Consider the following 18,165-nt stretch of genomic DNA (forward strand, 5'->3'; position numbering starts at 1 on the left):
TTGAAAAAGTAAGTAATTGAATTCATATGAAAGTAAATATTCAAACATGTAATTAAATATACAATAGTAAGAATTGAGCAATATAATCCTACTAATATTATAAATGTGAAAGTTTGTATGTTTCGGTGTTTGGATGTTTTTTTTTTTTGGGGGGGAGGGGGTTAAATGTAGATTGTGAGCTCAATATAGGGATCACAATGTACTTTTTTTTTTTTTTTTTTTTTTTTTTCATTTTAAGCACGGTATGTCTTTGTAGAATGGGAGGAAATCCACAAAAACACGAGGAGAACATACAAACTTCTTGCAGATGTTGTTCCTGGCGGGATTCAAACCCCTGACTCCAGCACTGCAAGGCTGCTAACCACTAAGTCACCAGGATGTTTGGATGCTTGTTACTCAATCAGGCAAAAACAGTTGAACGGATTTGGATGAAATGTTGCACACAGATAAATTGTAACTTGGATTAACACATAGGATACTTTGTATCCCAGTAAATGACATGGCTTCATGACTGTTATAAATTTATATTCATATACCATATTAAACTGCTCTTGCCGGAAGGAGAATCGGCTACTTGCACTTTTCTGATAAAGCCTGGTCTGTTATCTCTCTATGTAAACACAGAGATAACCCTGAGTCCATTCTGTACAAGCATCTGCATATTATCTGATCTGCATAAGTGTTCTGTGTCCCGTTCAGCCAGAGGGAGGTGGGGAGAGAAATACACAAAGTGAGAAGCAAACACTGAAGGCAGAGTGCTGATACACTGAGATGGGAAAAAACCCTTTAATCCAAATTGGCAGTTTCTCAATTTTAAATATGCTGGGAAAAAGAAAATCTAATTTGTCACAAAATTCTCAAAAAATTAGAACTATGAAGGTAGCCAGAAGTCAACAGGCTAGGCGTCAAGTGTCTCTTAGAGCAGCCGAAACGCTGGAGCAGGCTGATCATTGATGCAAACAACACACTCATCATATGGCCTGTTTTCGCTCTCTGCATACCCCTCTCTTTTCTACTCTCTTCTGCAATGAAATCACAGGTAATAAATCACTCCCACATCCAAGGTCACATGATTCTCTGATATTTTGTTTACTGGCTGAACTGGTCACAGGGAGAGGTAGTAAGCTTGTAAACAAAACATCATGGCTAGGGTCAATAACCGGAAGATAAACAGTACTGAATTTAAACGCACACTATATAATTTATATATATATATTATATATATATATATATATATATTTTATTTATTTCTATTCATTTAACCCCTTTAACCAGCTCATTCCTCATTAAGATTCCAAACTGAAGCTCCTTTTAGGCCCAGGCCTCATGTAGCAAATTGCAGCAAACACTGTGGAGAAAAAAAGTAGTAAAAATTGCATATTTTCCACAGTGTTTTTCATTGAGATTCCACTGCATTTTTTCCCTCTTTTCCCAGCTAAAATTAACATGCTGCAAATGTTATTGCAGGGGAAAAAGAAAGCTGCAGAAAAGCTGTTTTTTTTCAATGTGCGGATGAAATTAACCAAAATCTCATTCACTTTACAAAATGGGGCATTAGCGTTAGGGCTGTGGTGACAACCTCATAAGCCACAGGCTGCGATACCTAAGGCTGAGTTAACACTGCACTTTTTTCTGCAGAACAGCATTTTTTTCTTTGCAATAATAAGAAGCACAAGTTACTATGAATCTCACTTATATGGAAACAGCCAGTACACCAGAGGTTTCAGTTTAATGGTGAGATGTATAGTAATGTGCTACTTATTACTGCAATTAAAAACCTTGTGCAGCAAAAACTTGCCTTGTAAATCCAGCCTTAGTAAAACATTCAAGATTGTTTCTGGCTGATATAATGAAAGTTCTGTTAACTGATAAAAAAGCATTATAATATAAACACAAAAAAAACCTCTTTGCAATGAACAGAAAACTTCTGTAACGTAATCCTGGTGCATAATATCTATAGCCACAAATCAATTGCCAAAAACAGAACTACGTAATACAAAAATAGTACAAATACTGCTGAATTCTCAAAGCCAATTTCCACACAGGCGCACCACTCCACAGAAGCGGAGCTTGTTTAAATGAAATTGTAATTGGTTGTAGAAGTTTAGAAAAGGCTGTGAACTAAATCAGAAAACAATGAAGAAAGAGGTGAGTTTGTGAAGGTCAAAAGACAGCGGCACTCATAATTATCCAATAAATTTTACAACAACATCCTGTGCGTTTATCAGAGTCACCTCTGTACCTCTGCCATGAATCACAATGCCATTTATATGGGTTAGATTTATCTCTCCCGTACTGGAAAGGCAGGCGATTTATTGGTCGTGCACGATGCTGCAGTCATCTGCAGGGCATAAAAGTAACACCTGCTGACTCCAAAACGAAATCGACTTTATTGTGGATCACATGATGTAGCCCAAAGCATCATAAAAACAGGGAAAAGGGTTGATCAATACTTAAATATGTGAATTTGCTGCTGACAAGGTGTGATAATGCCAATGTATTGAACAGGATGCTAGATAAATCAGCTTTCAATAATCTACAAACAAGCAAGTTCTTTTTTAACTATGGTCTATGCAAGTTATTTGCCTGTCACAAATTAGTAATGCCAAAAATAATACAAATTAGGTCCAGAAATATTTGGACTGTGACAGAATCGTCATGATTTGGGCTCTCAATGCTACCACATTGGATTTGAAATAAGTCTATACTATCAGGTTTAAAGCAAGGAGCTGAACAAAAATATCCTGGGAAACGTTTATAAACAACAATTTTTCTAGATCTTTTCAGGGGATCATGAGTAATTGGACAAATTAACATTACCATACGTAAAATATACATTTTTAATATTTTGTAAACTGTAGTGAATCCTTTGCAGGCAATGATTGCCTAAAGTATGGAACCAATGGACATCACCAACCGCCGGATTTCCTTTTTTTGTGAGGATCTGCCAGGTCTTTACTGTAGCTCACAGCAATTGCTGCTTGCTTGTGGGACTTTCTGCAGTATTTTTTGACATAGTTGTCCAGGGACTGGTAATTTACTTACCTGTCCGAGGTTATTGCAGCTCATGGACTCAGGGTTTCACGGGACCATGTCACGACCTTTGGGTCATGTGATTCAAAGCGGCCATCAGCCTCCGGGTCACTTTGCCCCTCTTCCACCGATCCCTCATAATTAACTGAGATGGGTAGAGGAAGGGGTGGAATGACCCAGAAGGCAGAGCTAATCCAGAGGGTGTATAGGCAAGTAAATATACAGTCCCTGGACAACCCCTTAAAGAAAGTGAAATGCATGGGTTGAGGTCTGGCGATTCACTCAGCCACTGCAGAATATTCCACTTCTTTGTCCTAAATGCTTTTGCAGTATGTTTTGGGTCATTGTCCATCTGTACTGTGAAGCGCCATCCTATCAACCTGCTGTATTTGGTTGAATCTGAGGAGAAAGTATATCCCTGTATACAGTACTTCAGAACTCATCCATCTGCTTCTGTCACATCATGACAACACTACTGACCCCAGTGCCTTTTGAAACCATGCATGCCCATGCTTTAGTTTCATCTATCCAAAGAATGCTGACCCAGAACTGGCTGGCTTCTTTAGAATTAATTTTTTTTTGCAAAATCTAATCTGGCCTATTTTTAAGGACCTTTCATATCCTCTGGCACTAGCAGTTTCTATACCACTGGAAAGCTGACAGTGCGCTGAATTCAGCACAGTGCCAGCTTTGATGGTATGCACCTGGGTGCAGGAGATATCAATGCTGTTAGTTTCTGCACAAATATTCCTTCACCGTCAGAAGAGCGGGCCTTAATATTTAGCGTCCTCACTGCACAGTAAGGAACACCTTCTCTAACAGTACACTGATATGAAGAGTACTGTTCGGGTGGAATTGATTCTAGGCAGTAAGGCCCGCCCTTCTGACAGTGAAGAGATATCAGTGCCGAAACTAGCGGCATCAATACCTCCTGAACCCGGATGCACATCCAGAAAGCTAAGTACACTGAATTCAGCACACTGAAGCGGTATATAATACCACAGGTGCAGGTCCTCATTAATGATCTGTATCTTTTTTTTTTTTTTCTTTTTTTAAAATGTAGATTGCGAGCCCCATATAGGGATGGGAATGGGAGGAAATCCACACAAACACAGGGAGAACATAAAAACTCCTTGCAGATGTTCCGGGAGGAATTCGAACCCAGGACTCAGCGCTGAAAGGCTGCAGTGCTAACCACTGAGCCACCGTGTTGCCCCTTAATGATCTGCATCTTGTGGTAAACCTTCTGTAAAGTCTTCGCTTTATGGTAGAATTAGATACTGATACAACCACTTCCTGGATAAAGTACTTCACTTGGATGGGTGTTGTGAAGGGGTTTTTCTTCACCATGGAAAGGATTCTGTGATCATCCACCTTACATGGACATCCAGGCCTTTCTGAATTTTCCCGAGCTCAACTGGTTTTTTTTTTGTTTTGTTTTTTAAACAGAAAGTACTAAACTTTTGATTTGGCCACCCCTGACATTTCTGTTATCTCTCTGATTGATTTCTTCCCCCCCCCCCCAGCCTAATAGTGATCTGTTTCACTTCAATGGGGAGCTCCTTTTACAGAAATGTCGTGGATTCAAAGCACCAGCTACCAAATGCAAATGCCATACCTTTTACCTGCTTAAATGATGATGGATTAACCAGAGAATAGCCCCTGTAGTCCATTAAATAGCTTTGGAGATAATTGTCCAATTACCTTTAGTCCCTTGAAAAAGAGGCAGCTGCATATTACAGGGCTGTAATTCCTAAACCCTTCCTCCTATTAGGATGTGCATAAATAAATAAATGAATCTGGGAGTCTGCACTTAAAGTCCATATTAGTAATACAACTAACTATATTGAATATGTTTTGGTAAACAACAAAAATGTCAAAACTTGTGTCACTGTCCAAATACTTCTGGATCTAATCCAAAGATTATACCCAATATTGTAGATTCTGCTGTTTTAGCAAATGTAATGCTTGCGTTTGTTTCCAAAGAGTAGAATCACATTAACCTATACTTTATCAAGAGCAAACAACAGATCCATTTCACAGGTATGATGTTGCTAATGTGTATAATAGGGATTTCTCCATAGTATGGACCATTTATTGAACATTCTAATATTTATCATGCTCTTTCCAAAATTATGACTACATGAGAGCAGTTGACTGTACCTCCATATAGAAAGCCCATATTACAGTGTTTTTTTTTTTCTTCCACTAGTCAAATCCCCTTAAAAACACTACTTACATCATCTCTTATATGATCCTGGACATCCCCTTTAATATTGTATGTCCAATTGTCACTTCCAGAAGAAAACTAGAAAATTCATGTTCCTTTAATTCCCTACAGGCCACAAGAAAATGGCTGCTTACTTACTCTGTAAGCAGCCGTTTTTCTTGTGGCCACGGGCATGCGCAGTACGCTCTGCCTAAGGCCTACAAGTTTCAAAGCCTGTGCCAGAAAAAGACACAGGAAGAAGACGTTCCTGACGAAAATTGAGTCGGTGCTGGAGAGAGTTCTCTTTCTGCATTGGGGACGCTGGGGTCCATCACCAGTGCTGCGAGAGAACTCATTTGCATACCGGCGAAAACTGGTATTTCAAGCGAATGCCGGCCCGAAGAAGACTACTAAAGGTAGGAGACGAATAACCTTTCTTAAGGCTATTCCAACGTGGTAGGGAGAAAAAAAAAATGTGTTTAAATGATAGGATCCCTTTAAGTCTAGGCTTCATGCATTTTTTTTTTTTTGCACTTTGATGCTCCATGTTTGCTGTCTAAATGAAGCAACTATTACTGTAACCTCACATGCTACCAATATTCTGTAGCATACCTGCTTTAAAATTATGCAGAGTTTAATCCGCTTTGCCTTGAACATGGCACAATATTGATAAATACGTGTATAAATAATGAAAGGCTTATTTCCCTTCATAATCCAAAATAGAAAATTGCATCTGTCTTTGTGAACAGTAGAACAGAACGGATTGAATGATTTTATGTTCTCATTCTTTGCATCACAAGGACAAGTAGACTCTGCTATACACCTTCATGTCATGTATTAACATTTCAGAACCAATGCTGTAACCCATTCCGTATACTACCGTAATTTCTCAGTCTGTTTAATGACAAACCCACAAGTAAAATACGTGTTAGATGTTAGCAATCTGTTTAACATTTAGAAAGAATCTGCTGTATAATGTGATTTACCATTATTTATATTTTGGATCCAATTTAGTGATCCTCTTCCTGCTGCATAGAAAGGCACACTTTCTGGTTTTACTACTGCACATGTTTCCATCCATAACTTAGATCAAGTATGATTAATGACCGTGTTTTGTGAAACCAATTCAATACGATATCACTATATGTTAGCAAAGGCATTGACCTGCTTTAAACCATAATACAATTAGTGGGATATATATCTTGTGACATAAGAACACAAAATTCTGCGGTTCTGAAAATAGAATTTGGAGGACACATCAGTATAGTGTGATTAGGACAATATCACAACATGCTACCAAAATCCTTCACAGGCTAACCACTAGGTAACCACAATATAACCACTAGGTAAGTGCACACAGTCACATATAGGATAAACATCTAGGGACAGAATATCACAAAATTATATGGTCTTGAAAAGTTGGGTCAACTTGCAATACATATATTTTGTGGATGTATATGGGGACATTCCTCACTCCTTGATTACACCTACTACAGTCTATTGAGTTTGTGCATGCCCTCTGCATGCAGTACAAACAATATAACAGAATTTTATTAATGAAGTCCCACACAAAGAGTGCTTTTATTGTCTAGGTTGGCATTCTGGCTCAGTGTAGGCCTCCCTACGGCTAACTAAAGGTGATTAATAATGTGCACTCTCTAGCTGCCAAAAGCTGTATGTGAAACTGGAATATGGATGGAAATAGATGGAAAATAATGCAAAGCAGTAAGAAACTGCACTTAGGGAATAGCTCATATTAGCCTTGTGCACTTGATAGGGCTATTGGGAAAAGCTAAAGCTTCACTTTAGTACATTATATAGTAGTAAGATTGCTGGAAAAGAGCAGAGTAAATGTGACCTTGGCATGAGAGATTATTTGCATATATAACAGAATAGTCCGCTGACCTCAAATTGAGAGGTCTCTCTGGGTAGTGTATGCAGTCACTCATCTAATATTTTAAGTGGGATATATTGAGATGAAACCATATCTATGGCAATATGTAAGTTTACTGGCATACTGCATGACAGAGCAAAAACTCTTAACACTTAGAAGAACATGAAATCTGTATTTAATAATGTACAGTTTTCACTATAGTTTGTAAAAGATCAAGCAGGGATATCATTATACTTCCTTAACAGGGTGTGAAAGGTGATCTTTGTGACCTGCCAATGATCTATATATTCAGGCACACAAAAGACTCTTCCTTCTTGGTCCACTCATCACAGAAAGCGATGCTAATGTATACAGCAAGAGTCCAGCCGGCCAAGCAGTCTGCTGCAGTAATTCCAACAGATGAAGAGGCAGAGTGCACGAGCAAAGTGGCTCTCACTAACCAACCATGACAATGTTTTTAGCCTCAGAAGAACAAGCTAAACCTGGCAAACTCTCAAGTTTTTCCATTGCTGCTAAAGGATTTTCTCTTTTGTAACATTTTCATCCCCTGTGTCAAGTCCTGTTGTGTGCTAAAAGTCATACACCTAGAGAGCTTCTCCCCTGTCAATCTTCAGGTCTGCTACAATAACAGAACATTTGTCTTTCTTTTCTACAAATGCATTCACTTTGTTGTGAACGTCCTTGCCTTTTCTGAGACAAGTTAAATGATTTAAGTGCACTTGTCACGACAAGTAGGCAGTTTTATGACTACATGGCTGTGGTCGTAGATAATGTGGTCACGCCATACATTAGGTATAGTGTGCACAATGTGGTCTCAAGGATCATTTTAAGTGTACTATATTGTATCATTGCAGTATTTACTGTATATAAATATATGTTAACTCATTTGCCATAATTCATAAGCAGATAACATAAAGTAGCACGTATATGTGTATGCTGAGAAGCAGCTTACAGAAATCTCCTATTTCTACTCAATTAACCCAGACTAAATTTGTTATTAACAGCTCTGATTCCTAAGTCAATCTCCTGATGTTTATTGGATCTTTGATAGATTTACTTAAGAACAGGACTTATCAACTTTAGTGGCTGCTATAACCATGAGATCAGTAGAAATCATATAACCTACAATTAAAGGGGATCCCTAGGAATGGGGCAAAAATCTTAAAAATAAAACAAAAAAACCACAACCATACATGGGCCATATGTCTAACATTGAACTCGGCCGTGCAAACACAAGTCACTACATTAAAGTCAGTCATGAAGTAGTGAGTTCCAGAATGAACTGCCCTCTACTGTGCCAAGCTTTATGTCAGATTAGTGCAGTAGTGATTGGGCTGTTTGCATCATATGATGTCCAGCATGTCTACAGGCCAGTTCAATCCCAGCTACATACTATGTACTGTAGATATGCCTAACATGCCTTTATAAATACTGCAATTGGCAGAACTTTTAGTTGTAGGAACTTGACAAATTCTGATAACATGCCAAGACCATTCAAGGTCTTTATGATTCTGGGGAATGAATGCTGTTATCCATAATATAAAAGTGCTCAATATAGCAGTTAAACCCATATAATGATTTTTGCTAAAATTACATTAGAAATTAGAAGCCCTAAATTTGTGAGTTTTTTGTCAGCTCACCGTTTACCAGTGATTGCATAAAAATAGCCTTTATAAGACTTGCTAGGGGGCATTCACACTTGGGCCCCTGTGAGCTCTGTGTTATTCCACAGGGTTTCCGTGCTAAGCTCCGGCAAAACTGGACAGGGGACGGTTTCCTGGTGGTCACTTTCAAAACCCATTCATTTCAATGGATTTTAAAAGCATACCGCCAGTGTCCGTCTGCAGCCTCTCTGCAGGACAACCGTTTTTTTGGGCCGGACACAAAGTCAGACATGCAGGACTTTGTGTCTGGCCAAAAAAAAAAACCTATTTTCCCACAGAGAGTATGCAGGTGGACACCCGCAATTTGCTTTTAAAATCCATTGAAATGAATGGGTTTTAAAATTGACCGCCAGGAAGCCGTCCCTTGTCCAGTTTCTCCGGGGCTTAGCACGGAAACGCAGTGGAATGACACAGAGCTCACAGGGGCCCAAGTGTGAACCCCTGGAGGTTTATGCCTTCACTTTACGTAGAAGTAAAAAAAAAAAAAAAAAAAAAAAAGTATGGAAAAACTTTTTTATTCTTTTCTGTAGTTTAACCTGTTGGGACTTCTGACTTTTGCATTGGAGAGTGTAGTGAAAAAAAAATGTAGTTACAAAAGGCACCGTTTAATAGCTCTAGCATGTTTGAATAAGCAGATATAAGTGGTTAAAGGAGTTTTTCAGGACTTATTAATTGAGGACTTATCCTTGGGATCGGCCATAAATTGAAGTTAGATGGGGATAAGCATCAAAAAGCAGTCTGAAGAGTAGATTGACCATGATAACTTTGTGGTGAGGATTCTGTGCAAAGAGAAATATCACCACTGGAAAAGCTGATGGGGAGATCAAATTAAATGTTACAGCTCAATTTCTCTATTCTGCTTAGGGAGCGTTCACACTACCGTTGGTGTCAGACAGCTAGTGTCCGCTGCTAATGTCCGTTCAAAATCTTGTGCGGACATTAGCAGCGGACACTATCTGTGTCCGTGACATTTTGCATTGATTTAAATGGAGATTGGGTGTGTTCTTTTACTGTCCGTGGGTGTCCTTAAGTGTCCGTTCCCAAAGATGTCCGACTTTTCAAGCGGACAGCAAAACCCGACATGTAGGTTTTTGCTGTCCGCTTGAAAAGTCCAACATCTTTGGGAACGGACACTTAAGGACACCGACGGACAGTAAAAAAACGCACCCGATCTCCATTTAAATCAATGCAAAATGTCACAGACAAAGCTAGTGTCCGCTGCTAATGTCCGCACAAGATTTTGAACGGACATTAGCAGCGGACATTACCTGTCGGACACAGACGGTAGTGTGAACGCTCCCTTACCTGTACAAGAGATTGGTTTTGTCTCTACGGAATAAGTTTACGCATGCTTGTCTGCTGTTGCTATTTAGCACTAAGGAGGAGTATGAGGAGACATGGAATAGACAGTCATTTTTAGCAGGTATAAAAACAGAAAAACTGTTAATTTACATATGCTTTATAAATCAATCATCTTAGAATATTCCCACTATTATTCCTCAATGATTCAACCATAAGAAATTCTGTTTTAATAAATGTAATCTCCAACTTTTCTTAAATTAACCCTGATGAATGGGGGTCACAATCTGTTAGCCATCATCATATAAGAACAGCCATTTATTTTTAGATTGATGTATTCCCACAAAAATTCTTAACTTTGGTCCTTTAAGTGCAGGTAATCTTATCATTGGCTATAAAACTTACACTGTTTAATAAGAATGCATAGGGAAACTGGCTACTGAATTTACATCATTGTGCTTTGTGTGGGGGGAAAAACCCAAAAAAACTGAAGACACCAGAGAAAACTCCCACAAATTCTATGCAGATGGTGCCTGAAGCAACAGGGTCCCTGGGTCAAATGTAAAGCAACAGAAGATTTTTATTTATTTATTTTTAAATCAAGGATTAATTTTTATTGTTGGGGCACACATAGTTCAAGGGACTTGCGAGTAGTCCAGCATGTGATATATAGATGTGTGTATGTAAGGGAGTTTCATGGGTAAAACAACACGCTCTGCTCATTTGAAACGCATTGCTTCAAGGTCACTGTCCTACATCACCAATATTAATGGCACCTTCGCCTACAAGCAGCAGAAGAATTAATCACAGGTAGATTCTACTTGGCTGAACAACACAGCAAATCTAGGTGGATTTCACCTTACTGCCTTCAAGAGCTGAAAAGATATTTTTCTGCTTTTGTAGTATAGGGAAAACAAATTAATTCATAGATTTATAGGTCTATCTAAACCACATCAAGCTGAAGGGCAAAACTTGTCCCCTCCATACTTTTTTTTAAAAATTTCTTTTATTCCTTACACCTTCCTAGTACACTGCATTTTTAATTCCTGCTGTTCATCTTCCTACTCGCATTTGCTTTCTTCAGCTCTGATTATATCCTGCCTTTCTTTTACTATTTTGCTATATATAATATCAATGCATTTTTTTAAGTTTCCTTAATATTCATTTTTTTGTCCTTGTTTATTACAAGAATATTTTGACTGTTTTTTTTTTTTTTGGTTTTTTTTTTATTCGTAAAATTTTTTAACCGCATTGCCTCCGCATTCTAGCAAACACACCCTTATAAAACATGGGAAAGAATAGCATTTTGTATCAAAAATTTGACAAATAAGGGAGATTTTTTTCAGAATAGAAAAGGTTTATAGTGACATCTTATGGCAAGTGCCTCTGACTGCATCCAGGGCTTACAAAAGTAGTGCATGTCCTGTCTTCAGCTATTGTAAAGCACAGTCTTCTCTACTGAGGCTAAATGTTAAAAGAAACACATTAAAACTCTATGATGTTACTTTCTAACAAGGATTTTCTATAACAAATGGTAATCCCACTAGTTTCAGAGAGATCTATAACGATATTTGTAAATAAAAACTAAATACAATGGGTGTGTATGGGGCGGTCAGGCTAAAGACGGACATCAACTGGATCTTCCAAGAAATACAGGACCGGGGGCCACACGGTGGCTCAGTGGTTAGCACTGCAGCCTTGCAGCACTGGAGTCCTGGTGTTCAAATCCTGCCAAAGTCAAAAAAACATCTGCAAGGAGTTTGTATGTTCTCCCCGTGTTTGCATGGATTTCCATCCCATATTCCAAAAAAGACATACTGATAGGGAAAAATGTACATTGTGAGCTCTATGTGGGGCTCACAATCTACAAAAAAAAAATAAAAAAAAATACAGGACCAAGGGCACTTATATCTTATATATGGAAGTGAGGGAAATGTGTCACTATATGATTGAAAAATCTTTTAGCATATAAATGCAGAACATTTGTGGGCAGCTAATCTGGGTACAGTATTGTACTACTATGTACAACCAGAAATCATTGACATAGGTGCCACAATCCATAAAAAGGAACCTATCACAATCCAAACAGTAGCAGTATGTTATAGAGCAGTGGAAGCTGAGCAGATTGATGTATAGTGTTTTATATTGCTTGTTTCCAAAAAGTGACACTATGGAGATCGGGGCCAGGGGATAATCATACACATTAGGGGGAGTGTGTGCCTACATAGGCGTACAGAGACTTCCAAGTCATTCCTGAATCCCTAGCGGAGCAGAAATGACGTGTAAGTCTCCGTAAGCCTATGTAGGCACACACTCTCCCTAATGTGTATGATTATCCCCTGACCCTGATCTATAGTCTCTCACTCTGCCAAATCAGTATCCCTGCGCTATGCTGAGGAGGTCCAAAAGACCGAAACAGCGCTGTCCATAGCTGGGAATCTGTTCTGGCTAACACGGTACCAAAACAAACATTTTCCTTTTACCTTTTGGAATAGAAATACTAATTTGGCAATAAACCCCCACATCATGTCAGTAGGCTTATTAACTGAGTCATGCATGATGTTAAGGGGGCTGCCACTAGAGGGCAGCATACAGAGGCACTGTTCTCCTAATTACATCCTGCAGAATAGATTTGCATATTTTTTACTATGCAGATCGGTGATACAAGTACACTTTCTGTATCAAAAAAAATCAAAGACCTGCTAAGTGGTCTTCTAGGTCCTCATGACATCTGCAAACATACAGATATTGTTGAGGCATACACTAGTGGAAGAGCTATCAATGTCAGACATGTTCTGGCACTGCAGCAATGTCTGCAATAGATTCATGAAAAATGTTTAATACCTTACATTGTCATTAAAGAGGTTTATAAGCATAAGCAGTTTTCCAGAAACAGCACCACCATTTTCCATGGATTGTGTTGTTACTGCAAGTAACTCATTATAGAGCATGGACTAAAGTTTGAACACAAACATGGACAAGACTGGCACAGTTTCTGGAAACAAAAAGAAAAGCTAAATTTTATAAACCTGGAAAATATCTTTAATTATATACAGTTAAAACAGCATTTGCCATAGGTCTATGATATTGGTCAATAATATGCAGCTGGTGGGTTATATGAATTGTATCAGAATCATGAACCATGTAGAAATGGGACTCAAATGACCACCATGAGTGCCATTATCAAAGTGTGTAAACAATCAGTATAAGGAGCTTGACTATTACAAGCAGCATTAAGATGTTTTCTGTAGTGGCAGAATTTATTAGCTACTTACTACAGAGATGGCCTAGCTATACTGATGTTGCTACATGATTTTTCCATCTCAGGATTTCTCCTGACTTCCTGATGTCTCCCTCCTCCAATTCCTGGTTATCATCTCAGACTAGAAGCTTTCTCTGTGCTTGCTGTAAATTCTGGATTTACATACAGAGATAACAGAAACTCTGATAAAGCACAGTTTTAGTCGTCATCAGAGTACAGCAGCTGACAGCAGTTTGCAGAGAAAAATAAAGGGAGGCAAAGACATATATTTTTTGGAGTGGAGAAAGGCACCATACCACCATCTTATACTGGGCATCCCTCATCCCAAGTCTAGAAATAGCCATTAAAGTAACATGAGTTGTGTGTTACAAGTTCTCACAGTAAACGTATACCTTGGTTCAACTGTAGCACTGCCTCCTGAGCCATTCTTGTGCTGACCCATCAGGATCCTATCAAACACCAACACAGATCAGTGAAAGAGAGACCCCTCTCCAACTGGGGAAGAACCATTACCACCATTAGACACCCCCCTCCTTTCAGTGTCTGACTTGGGAGGTGGCCTGGAGGAGTAAGGTAGGGTTCATACTACAGCTGGATTCTGTTGTGACGTTTTCCGTTAAAATAAATAAATAAATAAAACCAGACACCCATCATAACAGACACTAACTGATGTTAATGTGTCTGTTTTTTGTTTCTGCTTTCTGAGCATGCGCAGAAAACGGACACAAAATAATGGACAGTAACTAATGGCTATCAGTTACGGTCCGTTATAAGTCCGTTGCCCATAGACTTCAATGTTAAAAAAAAAAAAAATGGATACTTGCCACCTGTCAAGAATCTGTCTTTTCAAATGGACACAAGTCCTGCATGTAGGATTTTTTTTGTCCGCTGGAAAAAAACTGACTTTTGACAGATTGGGTATAAACGGACACAAGATAAAAGAAAAACACATGGACGGCACATTGAAATCTTATACATTGATCTACAGTAGTGCTTCTCAAGATAAAAAAAATCCCATTGAAGACACAAATAAAATCCCATTGAAATGAATGGAAATTTTAACGGATTACTGACTGTTCAGCTAGTGTCCGTTGCTAAAATCTTATAACTGACAATAGCTACGGACACTACTAATGGTCACCAACGGTAGTGGGAGCACCTCCTTGAGTATCTTTGACTTACCAATGTTATCACCAACACAACAACTGCTACTCCTATCCTCAGGTTTCCTCCACTGGGTTGTGACACTAGCATCAACAAAAAACGCAAAGCATACTAATAAAGTATGAGTACTGTAATCGCAACTCAGGATGAGTATAATGAGGTCAGGCTAGTTTCACACCTGCGCCAAGTCTCCGCCTAGGGATTCCATTCCCCAGCGGCCCTCATTATAGTCTATGGGGACTGCGGGTTTCCGAGGGTAACCACTTTTTTAACCCAAATACAGGTGTGAACGTTTCATAAATCAAAAAAAGTATAAGCATATTAATGTTTAGTTGACTATAAATCATCTTTGAACATCAATTTAGTTTCCATCTATATATACACTGTTAGATTCTTTTCATGTTAACAACAAGGTCCCTCTACCCTGACACCTACAGGCATCAAAGAGAATTTCAATGCTGCAACACTGAAATGGGGATTCCTTCTTCTCTGTGATGCTCATGTGTAGAGAATAGCACACAAGTAAAAATGGTGTAATTTGAGGCTCTTAGACCCAAAAATCTGTAATTACCATTTTTTTTAGGGAACCTTTAAGCCCCCTCTGGAACCCAGGCCTGTCTCTGTTTGCCATTTCAGAACCTCCTATTTATACACTCATTCTAAAAAGGCTAAAAAGGTTTCAATTTAATAAATTTATCATCATTACCCTGGGATTTGTGTCCTGGTGGGCCAAAGGCATTGTTCTGCATTTTATGCATGGACAACAGAAGTCACATTTATTTATTTCAGCCATATGAAAGTTGAAAGGATTGTGAGAAAGGTCATACCATTCCAAGGTGACTCCATCCTAATTTATGGTCTCATACTTTACATCAGATTTAACTCTTCTTTACCTAACACTGAAGTCGTGTCATCTATATTCAACCAAGGCATGGCATGAAAACTTCAGCTGGTATCTTTTAATCTCCAAATTTACAACATAAATATATCAAGAATATTAATGAAGCTGTTGTTCCTTGTCTTGACATTTTACACTTGCTATAATGCACTACTAAATGACGATTTCTATCATAGTAGGAATCTCCAGTTACACTATAGACATAGTTCTTTGATGTACTGACAGTAATTACCACTTGTAAGATTCACAATGGATCCACTAGGAAAGAAGGTGTTGGCTGGTATTGGAAACGAACCAATGCTAAAAGCAGTTTATTAGACTGATTATCATTGACTACTTCACATAGCAAAGAGACAATCTCAGCATAACATACATGTATATTAACTACATTTATTAACCCTTTCATTCATCATAAGTAGTTTAGTCAATGTTGACAAGACTGTGTGTGAAGGACGCGAGTGCATCCATCATCCATTGAGAATGAATTCTTTAGTGATGGTCTTGCTGACACTCCAGATGGGGACAGCGGGGTGTTCACTGTCATGTGCTGACATTCTGGGGATTTCTCCATTTCTTACATTCTGGAGATGTTTTTATTTTGCCATGTGACGCATACAGCCATGTGGTTGCCAGGAGGAAGCAATGATAATACTTTGTTTCAATGACACTAATACTTTTAACTAACTGCCAGAGCTGCATTTTGCCCAGTGGCCATTTTACATCCATGGTGCCCAATATAAAAAAAATAAAATAATAATATGACGTTGACCTTTACAAAAGCAGCTTTTAACAAGCACAACATCCTAGGGGTAAGTTTGTCAATGGCATTATCTTGTTAGTACAAATAACCACATTATCCAATATAAAAAGCCAATTCTTTTCCATGGATGAACTAATCTAACATATTAAAATATATTTTAGTGGCATGCCTTCTAATAAACAATTTCTATGTAAATTGGCACACACCTACATGAAGCAAATATTGTGTCAACTAATGAGTCATTTCATTAATTGTGGTTATTACTAAAGGAAATAAAAGGGAGTAGCCCGAGATCTCTTCTAATGACAGCCTGTACTGCTTCCATATAGCAGTCCTCATGTCATCTTGATACTGTATATGCTTATGTACACAGCCCTGGAATGCCCGCACAGCCTAATTAGACGCTTGTTAACATGCCCAGGGTTGGTTTAGTGTACAGTGATAATAGATGCAGAACTATTTGGATATCACCATGAATAAGATTCACCATTATGTCTGCACATGCAGCATCTCCCCCTGCACTGTTGTGTGTCTCACTGACATAATTAACAGATCTCATATTCATTTTACCAATGACGACTTATTTTTTTAATTAATTACATTTACATGAGGGAGAATATTGTGCTATTGATGCTCAGAATATACCATAATTATGCAATTCAGCTATGACATCCCCTAATTAGTATTTTAATAGTAAAACTAACAGACCAGCTTTGGTGGAGACAACACATAAGTGCTGTAGTATCACACACGCAGAAATCGAATGAACGTGGCAAGAAAGCTAAAGATGTGCTTTTCTTCTCCATATAATCTTAGTACAGACTATCACAGTACTACAAATATAAGCCCATTTTGCACACATGCACAAATATTCTGGGGTTACTGAGCTACCTAAATAGCTGACCTATCCATCTAAACATTGATAATCCTAAAAAAGACAATACACAATATTGATCTAGTAATTTGATAAAAGACATGCAGACAATTTGTGAGTGGCAGAATTGCAAGTTACTATACCTTGCTCTCTTTGACATGTCCAGTTGAGAATTCAGATGAATGGGAGATTTTTAGGGATTTGGACCTGTGGGACTGACGGCGGACAGATTCCTCCCGGGCATATTTCACAGAGCCTGTGGCTCTCACCCGCACCTTGCTTGTGCTTTGGACACTGTTAACCCCAATCATTTCTAAAGGCTCAGTTTGGAAATAGGAAAGCACAGGTGCAGAGAAAAAAAAATCAAGAGATGAAAAAAGGCACAATTCACTCCTTAGCAAATTTGGTTAGTCTGGAAACCCCACTAAACGGACTCTACATGTGCAGTTTGCAATGCAGAGATGATCAGCATTTGCTTAAGATGCACAAGGCTGCTTGTGCCAGCATCTTCAAATCTACTGTTTTCATTCTGCCTGATCGTTCCAGGCATATCTCACGTCACTGGCTGTAAGTTAGAAAAAAAATGAAATCCAGCCTCTTCTCCACCCCCCCCCTCTTTTGTCTCTTACACACACACATACACCTAAATCTACATGCAGGAAGCAATGGCAGTTACCCAGGCAAGTAATTAATTGCGATCCAAATAACACTACTATAACTCTTCTGCTGCCAGCTCAGTGTCTGCATTCAGCTAAATAAAATCCCAGAACAGTCTGTCAATCTCTACTCCATCAGAAAGCAGAAAGAAAAGCAAGGCAGCTTTAAATCCTATCCATGTTACGTGAGACTGCAACATGTTAGCAGAATAAAACCTGTGGGGTAAGTAGTAACTTAATACAAATCACTGGTGGTCTAGACGGTTAAACCATTGGCTCTTTGGATTCTTGTCTTTTTTAAGCCTAAAGGGGTAATGCAAATTATTAAATGAAATAATGGCACACAGCCAAAAAACAAAAAACAAGCAGTGGTACCGATTTTTCTATTCTCAAATCACCAGAGATTTCAGACTTCAACGGACTGCCAACATGCTGCAAGCTACGCTTTTACA

The 18,165-nt window shown here is 38.6% G+C and overlaps 1 protein-coding gene across 5 annotated transcripts in view; it reads right to left on the reverse strand.

Annotated features, from left to right (window-relative positions):
- Window positions 1-18,165, reverse strand: part of PSD3 (pleckstrin and Sec7 domain containing 3) — a 396,137-nt gene that overhangs the window by 115,494 nt on the left and 262,478 nt on the right. The window contains exon 1 of one of the 5 annotated variants that reach the window (XM_075283720.1): window positions 17,201-17,829. The exons of the other annotated variants lie outside the window; for them this stretch is intronic. Within the exon in view, the coding sequence (XP_075139821.1) occupies window positions 17,201-17,368 (168 nt within the window). The 5' untranslated portion in view covers window positions 17,369-17,829. Of the gene's footprint in view, window positions 1-17,200; window positions 17,830-18,165 lie in introns of those variants that run through there. 5 annotated transcript variants of the gene reach the window in all.

The sequence above is a fragment of the Leptodactylus fuscus genome, chromosome 1 (genome assembly GCF_031893055.1).
Source record: "Leptodactylus fuscus isolate aLepFus1 chromosome 1, aLepFus1.hap2, whole genome shotgun sequence".
NCBI classification, from domain to species: domain Eukaryota; kingdom Metazoa; phylum Chordata; class Amphibia; order Anura; family Leptodactylidae; genus Leptodactylus; species Leptodactylus fuscus.